Source organism: Carya illinoinensis, chromosome 5 (assembly GCF_018687715.1).
Source record: "Carya illinoinensis cultivar Pawnee chromosome 5, C.illinoinensisPawnee_v1, whole genome shotgun sequence".
Taxonomy (NCBI): domain Eukaryota; kingdom Viridiplantae; phylum Streptophyta; class Magnoliopsida; order Fagales; family Juglandaceae; genus Carya; species Carya illinoinensis.
In genome coordinates, this window is record NC_056756.1 from 30328708 (window position 1) to 30347547 (window position 18840).

The 18840-nt window shown below is 37.9% G+C and overlaps 1 protein-coding gene and 1 long non-coding RNA gene across 2 annotated transcripts; both read left to right on the forward strand.

Moving 5' to 3' along the window:
- Positions 1 to 8359: 8359 nt before the first annotated feature.
- LOC122310255 lies at positions 8360 to 10309 on the forward strand. Its single transcript, XM_043124137.1, has one exon. The coding sequence runs from the start codon at positions 8360 to 8362 to the stop codon at positions 10307 to 10309; it is 1950 nt and encodes a 649-aa protein (XP_042980071.1).
- Positions 10310 to 14495: 4186 nt separating this feature from the next.
- On the forward strand, positions 14496 to 17899 carry LOC122308770. The gene is made up of 6 exons (XR_006242222.1): positions 14496 to 14983; positions 15769 to 16012; positions 16121 to 16669; positions 17346 to 17438; positions 17532 to 17627; positions 17709 to 17899. It is a non-coding gene; the product is annotated as an uncharacterized LOC122308770 (long non-coding RNA).
- Positions 17900 to 18840: the final 941 nt, after the last annotated feature.

Here is an 18840-nt window from a genome sequence, read left to right on the forward strand (position 1 = left end):
AGTGCTTTTAAAATGACTTTATGAATGAAATGAACTGTAAGAACTGTAAGAATTGTAAGGACTGAAAGAACTGTAAAAGTTGAATGAATTGAAAAGGAAGGAAATGACTATAAAGGAATGAATGGACTAAATGCATGGTGTATGAAGATACGTAATGGCCACATGAACAAAAAAAGAAAAGGTACCAAATGAGTGGACTGGGGAAATTGCAATGCCAGGTAAGTACTACTGGTAGTGCATCCAGTGCTGCACCTTAACGAAATGGATTCCCAACCATTGTTTTTGATACCATACTGTACCGACCGGTATAGCTTGTACATTCTGTACCGGTCATTAGGCCGGTACATGTATGGTACCTGTTTCGTACTGGCTGAAATATCAACCTGTATTTTGGCCTGTACTGGTCTGCATAATACCCTTTATCTTTTTTTTCTTTTCTTTTTTCATTTTTTAGGCTATAATATCATTTTTTGACCCCCAATTCATACTAGACTATTTATAATTTATATATACATATGTATTCATGTATAATTTATTCATATATAGACTATTATTTTGAAATATAATTTATATATATTTATATATAATTTATTTATATATCGACTATTTCGAAACGATACACGAAACGGTACCGGTACTGAAATATTTCATTCCAGTACCTTGACCGGTACGACATCCAGTACGGTATTTAAAACATTGTTCCCAACCCGTGGCCACGGGCGGAATCAGTTCCAAAAGACAGCTAACCCCAGCACACGGGGCACAACAATGTGCAACGGCCAATGAAAGAGATAAGAAAAGAGTGTATGAATATTAAGAAAGAATACATGTATGTATGTAAGAAAATATATATGCATGAACAGACTCTTTAAGAAATGAAGGCAGCGTGGTGTGGAGAACTTTTTTACAAGAAGAAAACATTGTTAAAGAGAAACCCCACCTCGTAACGTTTTAAAAAAGAATAGAATGTCTATGCATGATAAGTATACAATATGTATGGTGTGATGATTGCATGATTGAAAATCTATGTTATTATATTTTAACTGTATGAAGTAATACTTATAAATCATCGACTCATTTTAGTTTTTATATGTGCCCTCCCAGGGACAAGATGAATATGATGTGTTAGGACGGGTATAGCCCAAGGTGAAGAGCACGAAAGCCTAGGCATGTTATTTTGTATGAGAGACTTTAATTATGAAATTCAATATTTTCCATTATAACCTTCTAAATTAAGAAACAAATTTTATTTATAAACATGAAGCCTTTTGTATCCTGCCACAAAAGAAAAGAAAATTTCAAAAGGAACCGTAATTTCAGTCTATTTTTCTTAAAATCATTTTCTAAAGGACCCACCATAAGAACGGGCATTATAGATTCTATGTTAGTGGTTTAATGATTGGAACAATTTTCTTGTACAACTTGGTATTTAAGGGATTTTTGGTAGACGCTTCTTAAGGTTATTCAGTATTTTGATTACATGATTGCTCATCAGCTTAGGGAAGGGAATAAAGTGGCAAATTTTCTGGCAAGGCTGGGGGAGGGAGGAAGAAATTGTACATATTTTGTTACCAAAACTGCTATGTACAGTCACAACATATAGTCACTACGAAGTCTCCACATCATCATCTGATTTTTTTTTAAAGAAAAATAAAAACGAAGCCAAAAACTTCATAATTGATTCCCACTTCTTGCTCCTCTATTCTGCAACCTCGTCTTCATGCTCATAGAAGGTTCGCGGTTTCAAAAATGATACTATAGTCGTCGCTGGTGGTGCCTACCCACCGAAACGAGTAGCCTCCCTTAAGCCCTCTGCCAGTTTCTACCATCCCCTCCCATCTCTGTCATCAAGGACAAGAATACAGTTACGACGGCACCTCCTCAATGCTCTTCCAGTGCCATGAATGCGCCTTGAATATTTGAGCACCTCTGCATAGTGAAGCCCCTATCCCCTTCACGATGGCTAGCATAAGACCCTTTTCTCCTTGCATTCACACCATCCTCCATAACTCTGCAGAACCACCGTGCAATGGCTAACTCCATGAAAATTTATGTAAGGACCAACCATTGACCTCTCTAGAAATCTCAAAGGTTTTTAGTTCAATGACAACAACTTTAATAGGAGCCATTTTTACCTTCCAGCCAAACAAAGCTCCAACATTCAAAAAATTTCGAGCACCATCGAAATGCAATTACAGGCGAAAGAGAAATTGAAAGTGTACATAGAGCAAAAACGAAAGTGTACGGCTCAATTATCATATATCTTCCATAATCACTTTTTTTTTTTTTTTTGAAAAATTCCTCTTTAAGAATGAATACAAGAGAAAATCTCTTAGCACTGTACACGACACAATAGCCTTGATGCAGCCCTTAAATTAGTAATCATAGCCCTCCCATCATCCTCATTAATATAGACAAGGGTTGTTGAAATGAAAAGCATGCAAGTTTCTCAGCCATCGGCAATGGAGTAAGGCGGCAGTGTAGGTGAGAGAAAAAACGCAGCATGTGTAATTAAGAAAATAGATTCTTGAACACAAAAGAAGATAAATTCTTGAATGGAAAAAGAATCTTGAACGGAGAAAGAAAGATCGGAGAAAATTGCATCAACAACTTGAAAAAGAGAGGAAAAGCAACTATTCGGAGAAGATAATAGAGGCCATCATGGGTGAGAGAAAAAAAGCCAGAGAAATAGGAAGGAGAGAGAAAGAGGAGAGGAAGAAAGGTGAACTAAAGTAAAAAGTGGGACCAATTTTGTAAGACAATTGCGTGCCGACTCCTCCAATCAACTGCATAGAGTTTTTCTTTTGTTACTGATGATTTACCCCACTAGATGAGAGGTTTTCTGAGATTGGATTATCTTGGTTTGCCTAGTTTTAGGGAATAATGTTTTACTTTGGGTTTTTGTTGGGTTTGGTCTAGTTTGAGTAAGATTTTAGTTTGTGGTTGTATGGCTGGTATTTTTGTTTTCCTCCGTCGTTAAGTGAGGGTTCATTTCAATAAAGTATAGAGGTCCCGTCCACCTTTTTTTTTTAAAAAAACAAAATGTACTAGTTTCATGGCCATGGAAGCTAAACTAGAGGGATTGAATGTCAAACTACCCTTGATATGGCTTAACATTTGCCTCCGACGCTAGTTCAAGTTCATGATTTGAATCAGCTGCATAGCTTTGTGGATCGGTTGAGTAAGATCTTATCTTGATTCAATCTTGAACATTCCAATTGTGACATTGTTTCCTTCCTTGAATGTACCCAAATGCCCTCCTTCTACTCTAAACCTTCTCATCATTCCTTCAAAAACAAGCAAATAAAGAAAAATAAATCAAATCAAATCAAATCAAAAGAAATAAAGGAAAGCTAACAATTTTACACTACAACAAATTCAGCCTTTTGCTACCATTATTTTTCCAGCAAATCAAAACTTGTCAATAATACATACTTTTATTCACAAAAATATGGTCTCCAGAAAAATGTTAAAGAATCTGTCAATAAAAAGCAATATTATCGGCAACAAATTTTAGCTGGATAAGATTTTGACGTTACAAGTCAGTTTCGGTGTGTTTTGTATGTGTTATAACGACATACAGTCGCCGCACCTTGCATTCCCCATTATTAAGATGACTCAATCTTAATGTGACGAGTAAAGGTCGCTGCTAAAAGTGGGTTATATAAATTAGGATGAGATTGAGTGCCCCGATTTTTGCCCTCTTCTCATCGGTCCCTCTTTGTTACGCATACACAAAAATTGGGCGAAACCACATCGGCCGATGGAGAATTCCAGAGTTATCATAGATCGAGAATCCTATGCTTCTGGACTTGGGTTTTGAACTGCAGTGCATCATCTGAATCGTCTTGATAGTGAGCGGCGTTGATGGCTTGGGGATCATTTTACCGATTATCAAGCGGTAGTTTGGGGAGGTTCTCGATCCCCTACTGTGAGTAGTCAGTTCTCCCCACCCCTTAAATTTCGAAACAAAAATCAATTATATTCAGCCATAACTGATTTTTGTGTGAAAATCGGAGTGGCTAACTATGATACGGTCAGGTAAAAATTCCTGCATTATTTTCCATTGCCGCCCCTGTTTTGCTGTAATAAGTTGTTTGTCTAAGTTTTGTTAAGATGTATGATGAGGGGATAGGAAGTATTTGCTCCTAGATTTAGGTGGGTTTCTCGGTTTATATTAGCCAAAACATCTTGTTGGCATGCCAATCAATAGGGTGAATTAGTTGCAGCAAAACTAATTCCACTAAATCTGCATGGGCATAGAAAGAATTTATGGTTGTCTGTATACCCGAACAGCTTTTGTCAGTATATATTCAAGTAGCTAGCCTTGATGTTTAATCTTCTTAATTATAGGTGAACTAAAACCCTATGTGTTGTCAGACCCTTATTAGTGAGAGGCTTTTTTTCACATCGGTGAAACTTATACCAGACATGATCCTTTCATAAATTAATTGAGTATATATATATATATATATATATCCATTTACATACAGGAAAGTTGGATGGTTTTGCAATGTTAGGGCAGAACCAAAACAACTTATAGGAAACTGTGGCAGAGTTTTTAAAAATTATCAGTATGGTTTTGGTTTTATTGAAATATGAAAGAAGAACCAATTTAGCTCTGTTTATACAGATTCATTTTTTAGAGGAATGTTCAGTGTAGCCTCTATATGGTTTAGATTTTATCGAAATGGTATGTTTTAAAAGGATAACTGCAGAAATTTGAAGATATCTTCATTTCCTTTGCTTCAATTGGCCCTTTGCTCCTTTGTTTCCCTGCTTCGTTCCAAGTCTCAAATTTCTGCAGTAGGCATTTGTAATTCAACATATGCAGCTATAACCATTGTATGAATTGTCTGCTTGCTTTATATGAGACTGTTTTTTGTTGAATCTGGAGCTATACGAAGAGGCTAGAGCATAAATTTTAGACTCAATCTCAATTGATGCTTGCTTTATTTATTGGCATCATCCTAGAGTATCTTCCAAAAAAAAATAATTTGGAAGATGCCATCTAGTGAGTGCAGCAACTCCAAAGTGCCCATGAACATTCTGCTAGCTGAAACATATGCAGGTTCCATGACTTTTGTTTTCTATCTTATGTTTTTCTTATGGTTTTGAGTACTTAATAATTATTTAAGATGGCTGGGGATGCATGCATGTCTGGTTATGGGGTCAACCCATCTCTGTTGTAAGAAATATACAACAGCAATCTATATAAATAAAGTTTCTATATCAAAGCAGGTTGGAAGTATTGCACTCCTTTCACATAAACAGATCCTCGGTTGCCACCAAAATCATGATTTCACTCCCACACAAATATCGCATCCTTTTTGGACTTTGGCATTACTCATGTGATTGCCAAGGTATCTAACACAAATACATTGCAAAACTAAGGCCAATTAATGGTGTTAATAAGGTGTTGGCCTGCAGCTTGCTTTAAAGGATCATGTAATATTGCCTTATGTTCTGACATAGCTTTGTATGTAAATGCTTGCTTGTGCTGATATGTATTTGAGGGCAATGAATCCATGGAATGTTTTTCATCATTGGCAAACCACATGTGATTGAAGTTGGATGTGGGGATTCTATGCATATATAGTATCATCCTTTGCTAGTAATTTTTTGGAATAGATTTTCTTATCATGCTTGATGACTGCCTAGTACAATGCTAGTTACCGGTAGAACTTAAACATTTGTTGGATGTAGTGCAAGCACTTCTAGGCCTTGCTGAAATTAAACATTGGAACTTTTAATTGCATTCAAATGTGTAGAAGCCCGAGTTTGTTTTTTTATCTAATTTATTTTGTTTTTGATATGTAAATGTCAATATACATCTCAATAATAAAAATTTTACTTCTCCAACGTCCAGCCCTTCTCTTTCATTCCTGTCCTGGATTGTGCACTTTTATAAGAGCCATATGATCTTGATAAAATTATGTGGTTGACGTCGGAACGTTTTGTGGCATGTTTGATAAAATCATTTGGTGAATTTGGAATTGTTTTCCCAATGATCCCCAAGTTCTGGTTGTGGACTGTAAACTAATATCTCTGAAAGTCAAGTTGAAAGTTTGGAATGCTTATCAGTTTCACAACATCATAAGCCAAATAAACCTGCACTTTTACATAAACACAGTTACTTAAGTAGGGATATTTCTGTTTGGTATTTACATATGAGCTACTGATCAGATTGGTACTAGATGCTGAATACCTATGTTGTAGAATCTTCATCATATGATTCGGAATACTTGCTTTTATAGATAGCATTTTTTTGAAAACTGAATTGAAGTACTTTATGATTGCTAGAGGGTGACAGGAATAAAACCATTTTTATTGGCTCAAACATGCTATATAATGCAGATTGTAATACAATTTCAGAAATACACTTAGGGACATTTTCATTATCCATTAATGGATTTTTAAGTGACATTGCATAATCCACACAAGTTAGTAGGGTATGAAAATTTGTTCCTTTTGAGGATATGATTCAAGCATCTAGGTGACAAACTTGTTAATTCTCTTATAAGGCCATGCATGTACTACACAATTGGTAGGCCTTTTTTAATGTTGTTGCGCGCCCTCCCTCTAATTTATTGGGAGCAGTATTTAATTATTACACAGTAGACAATACTCATTTATAGCTCCGATGTGTATACATGTGTTGACACTAGATAACATGCTTGTGCAAGAAATCTGCTTGCTTCTTAGTTATAAGTCATATGCTTTCTATAAGTAATGTTGTACCAATAGATATAATCATGCCTGCAAGCATGATTATTGTTGAGGGAAAAATGAGCGTGTTGGCATATTCTTGTGAAAACCTGTGTAAAATAGTGTTGTAACAAGTGTTGTTGCGGAAGGCTTGAAGTGGGCTTGAAGTGTGCTCATTATTGGTCAAAAGAAGCAACTTCGCTCGACCCTCGCTCGACAGAGCGCTCGAGCGAACTCAGGCAGATTCAACCGCTCGACCATTGCTCGACATACGGCTCGAGCGAACTCAGGCAGATTCAACCGCTCGACCATTGCTCGACATACGGCTCGAGCGAACTCAAGCAGATTCAACCGCTCGACCCCTCGCTCGACATACGGCTCGAGCGAACTCAGGCAGATTCAACCGCTCGACCCTCGCTCGACATACGGCTCGAGCGAACTCAGGCAGATTCAACCGCTCGACCCTCGCTCGACATACGGCTCGAGCGAACTCAGGCAGATTCAACCGCTCGACCCCTCGCTCGACATACGGCTCGAGCGAACTCAGGCAGATTCAACCGCTCGACCCTCGCTCGACACTGAGCTCGAGCGAACCCAGGCAGAGTGTGTCGCTCGACCCTCGCTCGACACTGAGCTCGAGCGAACTCAGGCAGAGTCAACCGCTTGATACTCGCTCGACATGGCGCTCGATCGAACTCAGGCAGATTTCGGCGCTCGACCTTCGCTCGACACTTCGCTCGAGCCAATGTTCCAGATCACTTACAATGTAGGGTTTTGAACGCCTCATTTGATGGGAACTATAAATAGAACATGTTAGCTTCTGTTCTATGTGTGGAGAATCAGAGCAAAAACCCTAAGGGCCTCCAAGAACTTCTTAGAGCAACCTCTCCCCCATTTGGTTGATTCTTTCTTGGATAAATATTTCTCCATCACAACACATACAAAATCAACTCTTACTTGAGTCCATTGAAGTGGACATTTTTGTTGGCCGGAAGAGTCCGGAGCTGCCGTTGATGCAGAGATCGAGAAGTTCTCGTGGGAAGCTATAGGAAGGTCGGAGTTCCGACACTACATGCGTGTAGAGATCGAGTGGGTCACTCGTGGTGTTGCAAGCCAAGTTTAGCTACTACAAAGGTTTTGTGAGTGTCTCTAAATTGGTTGTAACAAACTAAAGTTTCTATAGTGGATTTGAGGTGGTGTCTTACACCCGGAGTGGTTTTAGATTTTGAAGATGTTCTTCAAATGAGTTTCCACTCCGTGAACAAAATCATGTGTTGATTATTTGTGTTATTTGATTTATTTATTAACTGCTTGTTTGATTAATTTTCAAAAGGCCATAAAAATTAGATTACACCTATTCACCCCCCCTCTAGGTGTAGTGTTGTGTAGAACCACTGCTTTTTCAATTATATATCTCCCCATTCTTACTCATTCCAGTATGTTTTTAGTATGTACTGCAGTGCGAAACAAGCTGCATTTTTCCTACTACGTCACCCATTCAACTTCTCATACAATTCTATGCTAACAAACTACATTGCTAAAAGTTGTTCTATCCATTTAACTCTGTCAGGGTCTTAATGGAGTCCACTTCATATTAACTTATATCAAGTTCAAAGTTACTGTGGCCTACTTTTGTGCTACCAAGATTTAAATGGATAAATCTTGGATGCATATTGAAGATAGATTGCGGTCCCATGAATATGCTGAAGGAGTTAATCATTTCTTATCAATGGCTCAATCCATTGCTCCTTCCAGTGACTCCATTAGGTGTCCCTGTCGGGACTGTCGTAATAACTTCTTCCAGCCATTTACTGTTGTGAGGGATCATCTATTTTTGAGAGGGATTGATAGAAGTTATACTCAATGGATATTTCATGGAGAAGATGATCCTTTTCATGCCAACTGGTCAGACGATCCGGATGATGGAGATGATACTGGAGAGTACATTGATGACGTCGATGAGATGTTAGATGACATTCGGGTGGGATCCTTCGTGGATGATATTACCGGTTTAAATGCAAGTGGCAGTGATGATGATAATGCACAGTCCAACGTTGGGACTTCTATACACCATACGTTTGAACAGTACGTCGAGGATGCACGACGTCCACTATATCCTTCGTCTACAACCTACTCAAAGCTATCATTTATAGTGAAGTTGCTTCACATCAAGACAATTGGGGGTTGGAACGTGAAGTCATTTAACATGGTGCTAAAGCTATTGAAGTCTGCATTCCCAACTGCTCTCTTGCCTGAAGACTATAATGATGCACGTCAGCTAGAGCGTGGGTTGGGATTTAGTTACACCAAAATCCATGTATGCCCAAATGACTGTATGTTGTTTTGGAAAGATGATGAAGACAAAGATGAATGCCGTAAATGCAACGCATCTAGGTGGATCTCAATGACGAGTAAACACCGGGTACCTCAGAAAGTGATGCGTTATTTTCCATTGAAGCCTAGGTTGCAACGCCTTTATCTATCGAAGAAGATAGCAGAAGCCATGCGATGGCATAAAGAGGGCCGTATCGATGATTCGAACTGTATGAGGCATCCAGCTGATTCCAAAGTTTGGAAAGATTTTGACAGGAAATATGATTGGTTTGCCAAAGATTCTCGTAATGTCCGTCTTGGACTGGCGAGTGATGGGTTCAACCCGTTCAATAACATGAGCAAGCCCTATAGTATATGGCCAGTAATACTTCTACCTTATAACTTGCCACCTTGGTCTTGCATGAAAGACCCATACTTTATGTTGACCTGCTTGATACCTGGTCCTAAATCACCAGGAAATGATATCGATGTCTTCCTGCGTCCTTTAGTTGATGAGTTGAAAGAATTATGGGAGGTTGGTATTGAGACATATGATGCATTCAGTTCTGATGTTTTTGGATTACATGCATCTTTACTTTGGACTATAAATGACTTTCCTGCATATGCCAATCTTTCTGGGTGGAGCACGAAGGGGAAGTTGGCTTGTCCTGTGTGCAATGTTGATACCGATTCTATGTGGTTGGCGTATGGGCGTAAACATTGTTATATGGGCCACCGTCGATGGTTGGCCTTGGACCACCCTTGGAGAAAGAAAAAACGTGCTTTCAATGGTGCCAACGAGGTTCGGATTCAACCAGCAAATCTTTCGGCCCAAGCTATATTTGAATCATTATCCATGGTCCCGAATGTGCAATTCGGGAAAAGTTCACGGAAGAGGAAACGGGCACCACAAGAATTAAATTGGACAAAGAAAAGCATCTTCTTCGATCTCCCATACTGGCAAGAATTAGAGTTGAGGCATAACCTAGATGTAATGCATATTGAGAAAAACATATGTGATAGTGTGTTGGGCACCTTGCTGAGTATTGACGGAAAGAGTAAGGACACTGCGAATTCTCGCAGGGATTTGGAACATCTAGGACTGAGGAAGGAGTTACACTTACGTCCGGATGGCGATCGTTGCCGAATGAGTCTTGCATGTTACACCCTAAACCAAAATGAAAGAAAATCCTTCTGTGAGTGGGTGTCACAAGTTAAATTCCCAGATGGCTTCGCCTCTAACATTGCCCGGTGTGTGAATATTCGTGAGGAAAAATTTCAGGAATGAAAAGTCATGACTGCCACATTTTCCTCCAACGGTTGCTTCCGGTCGTGATTGGTGGTTATCTGCGGCCGGACATTCGGCTAGCTTTGATCGAGCTATGTACATTTTTCAAAGAATTGTGTGCTCGAACATTGACTTATGAATCATTGCATCGGCTTCAGGCAGAAATTTCTATCATACTATGTAAACTTGAGATGATCTTCCCACCTGCATTTTTTGATATAATGGTGCACCTCGCAATTCATTTACCGGACGAGGCATTGATTGCTGGACCAGTGCAATATAGGTGGATGTATCCTTTTGAGAGGTACCTAGGGAAGTTCAAACGTTATGTCCGGAACAAAGCCCGCCCAGAGGGCTCAATTGCCGAAGCATATGTTCATGTTGAGTGTTTGACGTTTTGCTCAATGTATCTCAATGACATTGAGACCAGATATCAACGGGTTGAAAGAAACGCAGACCTTCCAGAACAGAGTAATGAAGAATTTTTTTCTGTATTCTCACAAAAGGTACGTCCGCTCGGGGCAGCCAACATTCACATGCTTGCCGAGAAATTATTTGCAAGAGCCCACTGGTATGTGCTAAATAATTGTGGCGAGATCGAGCATTACCTCGAGTAAGTGGTGAATTCTTTGCAGTTACCGAAATGTTCATCTCATCATCAAAACACCGTGTAACTATAAGACGTTGTTTTGCAGTGAGCATTATAACATGATTACAAGGGAACTCACAACCAACACTGCGCGCAGGCACGAGGCTCAATTTCCCGGGTGGTTCAAGAAACATGTATGTATTTCTCTTGCATAATGTACAAACAACCTTTTAATGAGAGGCACCCCGGTTGGTGTGCATTACATTTGAATCCGACATAAAAGATAGTCAACTTTAATTGACTATAATCACGTTGTCTAAAATAAAAACCAACAGCAAGGATATTATTATATAATTATAGTTGTATCTCCTATTTTGCAAGCATGATTGGATTTGTTGTTTGCTTGGACAATAGATTCGAGAGAAGCGTGCAATGGATCCAACCAGTGTACGAGATGAAATATATGCACTTGCATGTGGTCCCGACAAGTGGGTTGCGTCATACGCTGGTTGCATAATGAATGAAATTAGGTTTCAAACAAAGGATCGAGAGAGGCACCGGCGAACGCAAAATAGCGGTTTGGTTGTCCGAGGTGAACATCAATCAAATCCCATAGACTTCTATGGGGTGTTGAATGATATCATAGAATTACGATATATGGGTTGGCGTAAGGTGTATTTGTTTCATTGTGATTGGTGGGATGTTGGTGATAAGCGAAGAGGGATTCGCGTTGGGGACCATCTAACCAGCCTGAACACGTCTACAACATGGTATAAAGATGAGCCTTTTGCTCTTGCTTGCCAAGCGCAGCAAGTGTTTTATGTAAAAGACGTGAGTGTGGTGGGTAGTTGGTATGTGGTCCATAAGATAACGAATAGAAATGTATACAACATCCCTTTAGTATCAGCAGCTGAGGTGGCGGATGATGGTGCCGATTCTGGTGAGGATGACGCTTTACAGGAGGATGAAAACATCCCGACAAACGTGCCGTATGCCCAAAGCAATGACCTAGACTTGATGACCCCGTTGAATAGGGTAGATGAAGAACCATTGCTGCTTGACCCTTCGATCATGCTAGAACAGCAACCATCTGAACTACCTGACCACGAGGAATACGTCGAGGATGCCGAAGGAGTTGATGATGAGCTGGGAGTTGACGATGCCTCCACTAATAGTGCGGACAGCGAAGAAGACAGTATTGCAGAAGCCGATTAGAAGTCAATCAGCTTCAGATGATGGTATGTTTTTCATAATCATGTATTTATTTGGTATTTCGGAAACAGCGACTTCTTGTCATTATTTATTGTTAATGAAATGTGTTGTCACAATGTGTATGTTGACTTCTTTATTAAGCTACATACATTATAACACGATAATATAATGTATTGAACCAAGGATAAGGAAATGAACTACAGAATGATTGTCAGACTAATACAACTTTCTGAGCATTATGCAGGTTTTGCATGTGGAGGTGAAGGACTAGAGTTGGGGTAATGGGGTCATGATGACAAACTTGGTGTAAGTTCTCATCTATGCTCATGATAGTGCTATTTTGAGTATTGTTTCAATGCACTACAAAATGTTCATACTACTATATATATGTTCAGCTAGAGTGTTTGTATATGAAGCTTATTTCATAAACAAAAAGACAATTCACCATCTAACCAGCATAGGAATGTATAACAAGATCTGGGCATACATTTTTATTTGGGCATCCAGTGTTCATCTTTACCAGCAAAGTTAATGGTGTACTGTTTCTTGAATCCCCATAATATGTGGTTTACTTTTCAAAATTAAAATATGAACTTTTGAATAATATTTTACTGTAGAACGAGCATATATCCATAGCAAAATAAGGCAAGCGATACATGAATACGAAAGAAACTGAACAATATATTCAATGTATATGCAGACGAAGCTACTTGGTGGCAGCCACAGGCCTCAACGAAGGTGGTTTCCAGTTGGGTATTTACAATGAAATACCCAGGGAGTGATTGTTTTCTTATTTATTATGGGCAAACTTATGAGCATGTCTTAGTAAGGAATAGTTTGAATTTGTGGCAGTACTGCTGATTACATCAGTCTCTAGCAAGACTTTGCATACAGTATTGACTATTATAAGTTAAACTTCCATACAGTATTGATGTGTTTCTTATATAATTAAGATGGTTTGACAGGTCAACAGGAGTACAAGAACACATAAACTATCATTTACCCTAGGTGACTACCTTAACCTTCTACATGCATGCCTCCTATAAATGCTGAAAAATTAAAGCCCAACTGATCAATAAATCTGATAAACATTTAAACGATCATATTTAGGGTATATGAATTAACAATACAGGGGTGATGACAATCAAATAAATGAAAACTGAAAATTTATGCTAATCAACATTGGCTATAAACACATGATTATATGTAATTTATTATACTTCTATGCTCAATTAGAAGTACTTTCCCACACAGTCTGATGTATAGCATATTATGATATAAGGCGAGCTGATAGTGTTTTTAAGATTGAAGAAATATACAATTGATGGATATATCGATATTGGGGTTGAGCAATGTAGTTGCAAATGAGGTCTATGGGTCATTTCCAACAATGGCGTATGGGCGTAAGTTTTATGCTAGCATTCACACATATGAATGAATACTCCATGATCTGTCAATCAAGTGTGAATGATTAAAAAATATGATGTCAGCATGCTGAAAACTGGATACTACCATATTTCAACTTCTGATAACTGTAAGAGCCCCAGCAACCCATTCCCTACTGACAATTATAAGATGTAATTTAGGGTTCAATATATACATATTTAAGATCATGGAGTGTGGGAAGTGAATGGAATTGACTCAATTGTACAGTTACACTTCCCAAATTTGGAGAGCGATTGTAAGGCAATCCAAAATTATACAAGATATTGTATTGAAATAAGCAGGTTCTAATAGTATGTAAAGACAGAATTTAAAGTGAATGATTTGGAAACCAACAGAATTTAAAGATGGTTTCTATGAATATTGGTGATTCATAGAAACCATAAAGGGTAATAATAGAATAGATACAGTCTAATTTTGAAAGGTGAATAAAGAGTAACAAAAAAATTCTTCATAATATTGGTGATAGACAATGCAGTGGGATCATGCATGAAATTCCCAGCAATGCACACATATTCATCCATAATTTGGGGAGCAATATGGGTATCAGTTGGCTGGTAAATGACTGTATGTTGTATTGAGAATATCATCAATTTCAAATGGTATATAAAGAAAGAATATAAAGTGAAGTGAGAGAAACAAATAATAATGAAAGAGGAACAACAATCAAGTGATGATTAGTAGAATAGATAGAGAATAAAGAGTGGGATACATCTTGCAAGGTGAATAAACAATATAGTTGCATACACTCAAAATTTGAAGAGATGGAACATGGGAGATGCATGGCATTCCCTAAAATACTATGCCAAGAAAGAATTTGGAGAGCACTTACGAATAGAAAATTGAAATTATCGAAAAAGTTCTTTAAAATAATCCATATGTTAATAGTGAATAAAGAAAGAAGATAACGTGACATTGAGAGAATCAATTCAGAACTAAAGAGGAACGTATTGATTAATTTAGAATGGATCATAAAGAAATCAGGCCAGGATATATATCGCTGCTGAATTGTTGATAAATTGCTGGGAAAAAAAAAGGACATTAAATGAAATGATAAAATTTCGTTAACTTTTAGCTACCATTAAAATAAAGAGAAACTGTGAGCGGGAAGTAGTACATATTTCACGCGGGCAAATTAAGCCCAAAAATCTAACACAGGTTAGACAAAGAGAGAGAATATTATGTTTTATGATCTGAAGGCTGAATAAAGAAATTGAGTAACTATACCACAGGTTCTTAACATTGGTCAGGTTAACCAGTGTACGTAAATATCATCCCACAGATACACAATCAGAGTAAAGGTCCAACTTTCAGTAGAGTGGAGGGAAAGTGGGACAGAAAGGAGGTGATCTGGAAGGTTCCTTAGAGGAAGACAAGCTATTCAAGCACTCCAACGTGGGCTGTAACAAAGAACCAGGAATACACACCAGGTTAGTAATCCAACTTTCTAGCTTTGCAAATTCCCTCTCCTACTCTTATTCACGTTGGAAACTGGATTTCTTAAGGCAAGTTAATGAAATCTGGTATCAGTATTTTTAAGAAGGCAGGTTCTTCATATAGTAATAGGAACACCTAATTTTTCATTATAGTTTGTGTGCTATTGTGGCTGGGGAAAAAACAGCCTTTGCTTGTAACAATGGAGTAGTATTACTTCGTGTGGTCATGAATCAAGCATGACCACACATCGATGCTCCAACTAGGTGAAGGACCAGGTTGAGTAGTGTTTTTTGGTTTAAAAAGCCTACATGTTTCTTAGCTCGTGGGAGGTAAAAAGGTTGAAGCTTTTTATTACGTACTCACCCATGCAAATCAACCTGAAGGTGTCAGCCTTAAATTTAAGTGCTTAGCAGTACATTGAAAGACTTGGAAGTAGAAAGTCTGTCACTACCAGTAGGTGGTTTAACGAACATTTTTTTGTGGCAGGCTAAAGGGGAAAAGGTTGGAATTTTTTAACATTTGGTATAAAACTGGGCATGAATAAAACCATGCTGGAAGTTAATCTACCAATAAGAATAAATGTTGCAATGCTTGAGTAATTTCACGTTTCACAATCAGAAATTTATCAATGATCTTGTAGAGTTTATGGTAAGGGATTTTGACAATAAACACCATTGCAGAAACTGTTTTGTTAATTCAGCTGTAACATAGTCTCAATTACTTGTGATTGAATACAGAATATACACAGTCTGATGCATTTTTCATTCATTGTCATAAGGTTCAGCACATATATTTCACACATATATTTTCAATGGTGAGATGGGTAAGAGGACGATGGCGCGGACCAGGTGGAATACATAGAGCAGGAGGCATACATGTCTAACAACGTCCACTTTTGAGTGATATACAAGATAGGGAACACGAAGTACATTCGGACGATTCAACTCAACCACCAAATGTTGGTGGTGATGAGACAGTGGAAGCTATAGCAAATGAGGCTGAAAGGGTTGTGAGCACTGAACGTAAGTTGACAGATTCGAGCTAAGTAATTTCATAACGGTAGAATTTAAATTCCGCTTATTATCTTTTGTCATGAGAGACCTAATAGAGATAATGTTTTGCAATTTCAGATAATGAAGCTTTGCCAACTCGAAAACGTGGTCGGGGACCAGCAAAAGACACGCTTTTTGAACGCATTCGGAAATTTGGGAAAATACCTCTGAATATTAAGGATGGACAAAGAGGTCCATGTTGTGAGAATTACAACATATTTTCTGGACGAGTGACAACGATTGTTAGACTTCATGCAAACATGCGCTATGCAAGCTGGAAACAAGTATCTAAAGAGGAGAAAGAGGAGCTAATTGACCGTGTTCGAGTATACAAGTTTTATTTATCTGTTTTGTCAGATCCTTTTTTAGTAAAACTATTATTGCTGCATGATATTTCACTAATGCATTGTTTCATAGGCTGACTTTATATTAGATTGAACACAAAGTTCCCATCGTGAGTGTGTGACAAATGCTCTCCATCGAAAATACAATGCATTCCACTACCTTCTACGCAAGCAATACTTGGGCTATTCATCACATGAAGCCGCACTTTCTGGCGGGACAACCTGGGTGGAGAAGCCCGTTTGGGATTACTTATGTGGATTGTGGTCGGGTGAACCATTTATGGTAAATATTAAATAGTAGTACATTATTTCTTTGTTAGTTGAAATGATGGTTTATTGAAGAATACGAAAGAAAATGCAGTAGGCAGAATTGTATAGATAAGATGAAGTAATGACTCAATCTTCAAAAATGCTCTATTTGCTAGTAATGTATTTAGAGTTGTTTCTCTGTTAAAAGCTCAATTCATAGAGGGATGTTGTGATACTAGAGCAGCAGTAGGGCGTATTAGCAAATAGAGGAATGAATTAATGTTAGGAAATTTAATTGTTAAATGGTTTATATTAATGTATATAAATTTCTTTCTTTGTAATTCATCAGTCTGTTTTTATTACTAGAACAGCAGTATGTATCCTTCGTGATTTGAATGCTGAACTGATAACCATTTGCTACCATTATTTGTTCAACGTAATTTGCAATGTATAACAATTTCAGGCTTTGTTACAACATAAGTAGGTTATCAGTTTGATTTTATGCGTATACATTAAAGGATCTTGATTTTAACGACTAGATAGAGCAATGTATGAAAATTACTCTGTTTACTATACAACTTCTTGTCCTTTTAAGTACCACTTCTATTTAAACCACAATGGTTATCATTTCTTATTACTATGATAGTAGTAGGGATTTATTTATAGCATGATGATTTAAACATAACAGTGAAAATTCCTGGAAATTGCAGAAAATGTCACAGAGAAATAGCACAAATAGGAAAAAACAGCGAATCAACCATACAAGTGGCCGAAAGCCTTTCGTTAGGGTTATGGAGGAAACTGTAAGTTCTACCTAGTATCTTGCATCAATTTCAAAGTGTTCTTTCTTGCCTATGTGATTGCAGTACCTAACAAAGTCACCTCTGATGATAAAGAATGAACAAGCCCCGAACTTGGTAGCTTTTTACAAAGAAGTGCATTGGTCAAAAAAGAAAGGTGGATTTATCACCAACACTGCAGAACAAAATTATGTAAGTTTCCAAATCGCAAGCAGTATTTAATTTAAAACTTCAAAAATATTATATAATGGTGTGCATTATCTATGGATGTAGAATCTGATGCTTGAGCGGATGAATGAGACTGAGTTGGATGGGAACATGGATGAAACAGCTAATGCAGTGTTCAAGGAGGTTTTAGGATATCGACCAGGTTATGCAACGGGTCTAGGCCACTCTGTTATACCTGAACCATCTCCTTCATTGCTGAACAATAGGAATTATCAACGCATTGTTGAGGAGAACAAGAAGAACAAGAATGAAGCAAATTTGTACAAGAACCAGTTAGAAGCACTGAGATCTGATTTACTGGAATTCAAGAACCAATTTAAAGACTATGAGAAAGTGATGAACACTCGGATGTCTCGTTATGAGTCTCGGAGGGAGTCTCAGCACGAGACTCCAATTGATGCCTAGTCATCGCTAGTTTTCCAAAATCATCCCTGCTTTTGAAATGTTTTTTGAACTGCTGTTGAGGGTTGATCAGACAGTAGATGGGGATGATTGTGGTGAGTTCCAACTTTTGTTGAGCAACTTAGGATGTGGCTTGGATTTTCAGTGATAGGGAAGTCATCTTCTACATCCTTTGCATATTGACAGGTGCATAATACATCCCTTTAATAACTTGTTCCCTGTTAATTCTCTTACTTAGCTTATTGGTAGCAGCTGTATGTTGTCCTGTGTGTGCAAGTGGTAGATCTGGAGCAGTTATTTATTAGCTAGCTTTCAAGATTTTCAAGATGGGGTTTGTTTTTGGGACTTTAAGATAGCATATTTTGTTTGTCAATATTTTTTGGCATTGGCTACCTAAGAACCAATCATTAAATGAGTTGCAGAAAATGGTAATATAGGTGGATAGTTACGGCAATTTTAAAGCTACTTCCTGCTGTAATTGCAATGTAGGAATTTCTGTGGAAACTTTATTAATACCATGATAGCAATGCTTTAGATAACATGATATTTTTATGCAGCATTGTTTGACTCAATTAGCAAAGGACTGAAAGGGACTACTGCTAGAGACAAAGGATTGCTGCATGCTCGAGACACTTCCAGAAATGTTCAAATACTTGCTTTTTGTGCCAAGACCACACCTGCTATTGTCCACTAACTTATCAAAGTATAAGTCAGTCTCTCTTGAATCTAGATGTATAAACTGCTTTCGAAAGTTGCCTAACTGTTGGAAATTTCT

Bases quoted from the DNA above. Each gene is read 5' to 3' on its own strand.
- LOC122310255 (XM_043124137.1), top strand. From the start codon at position 8,360: ATGGATAAATCTTGGATGCATATTGAAGATAGATTGCGGTCCCATGAA.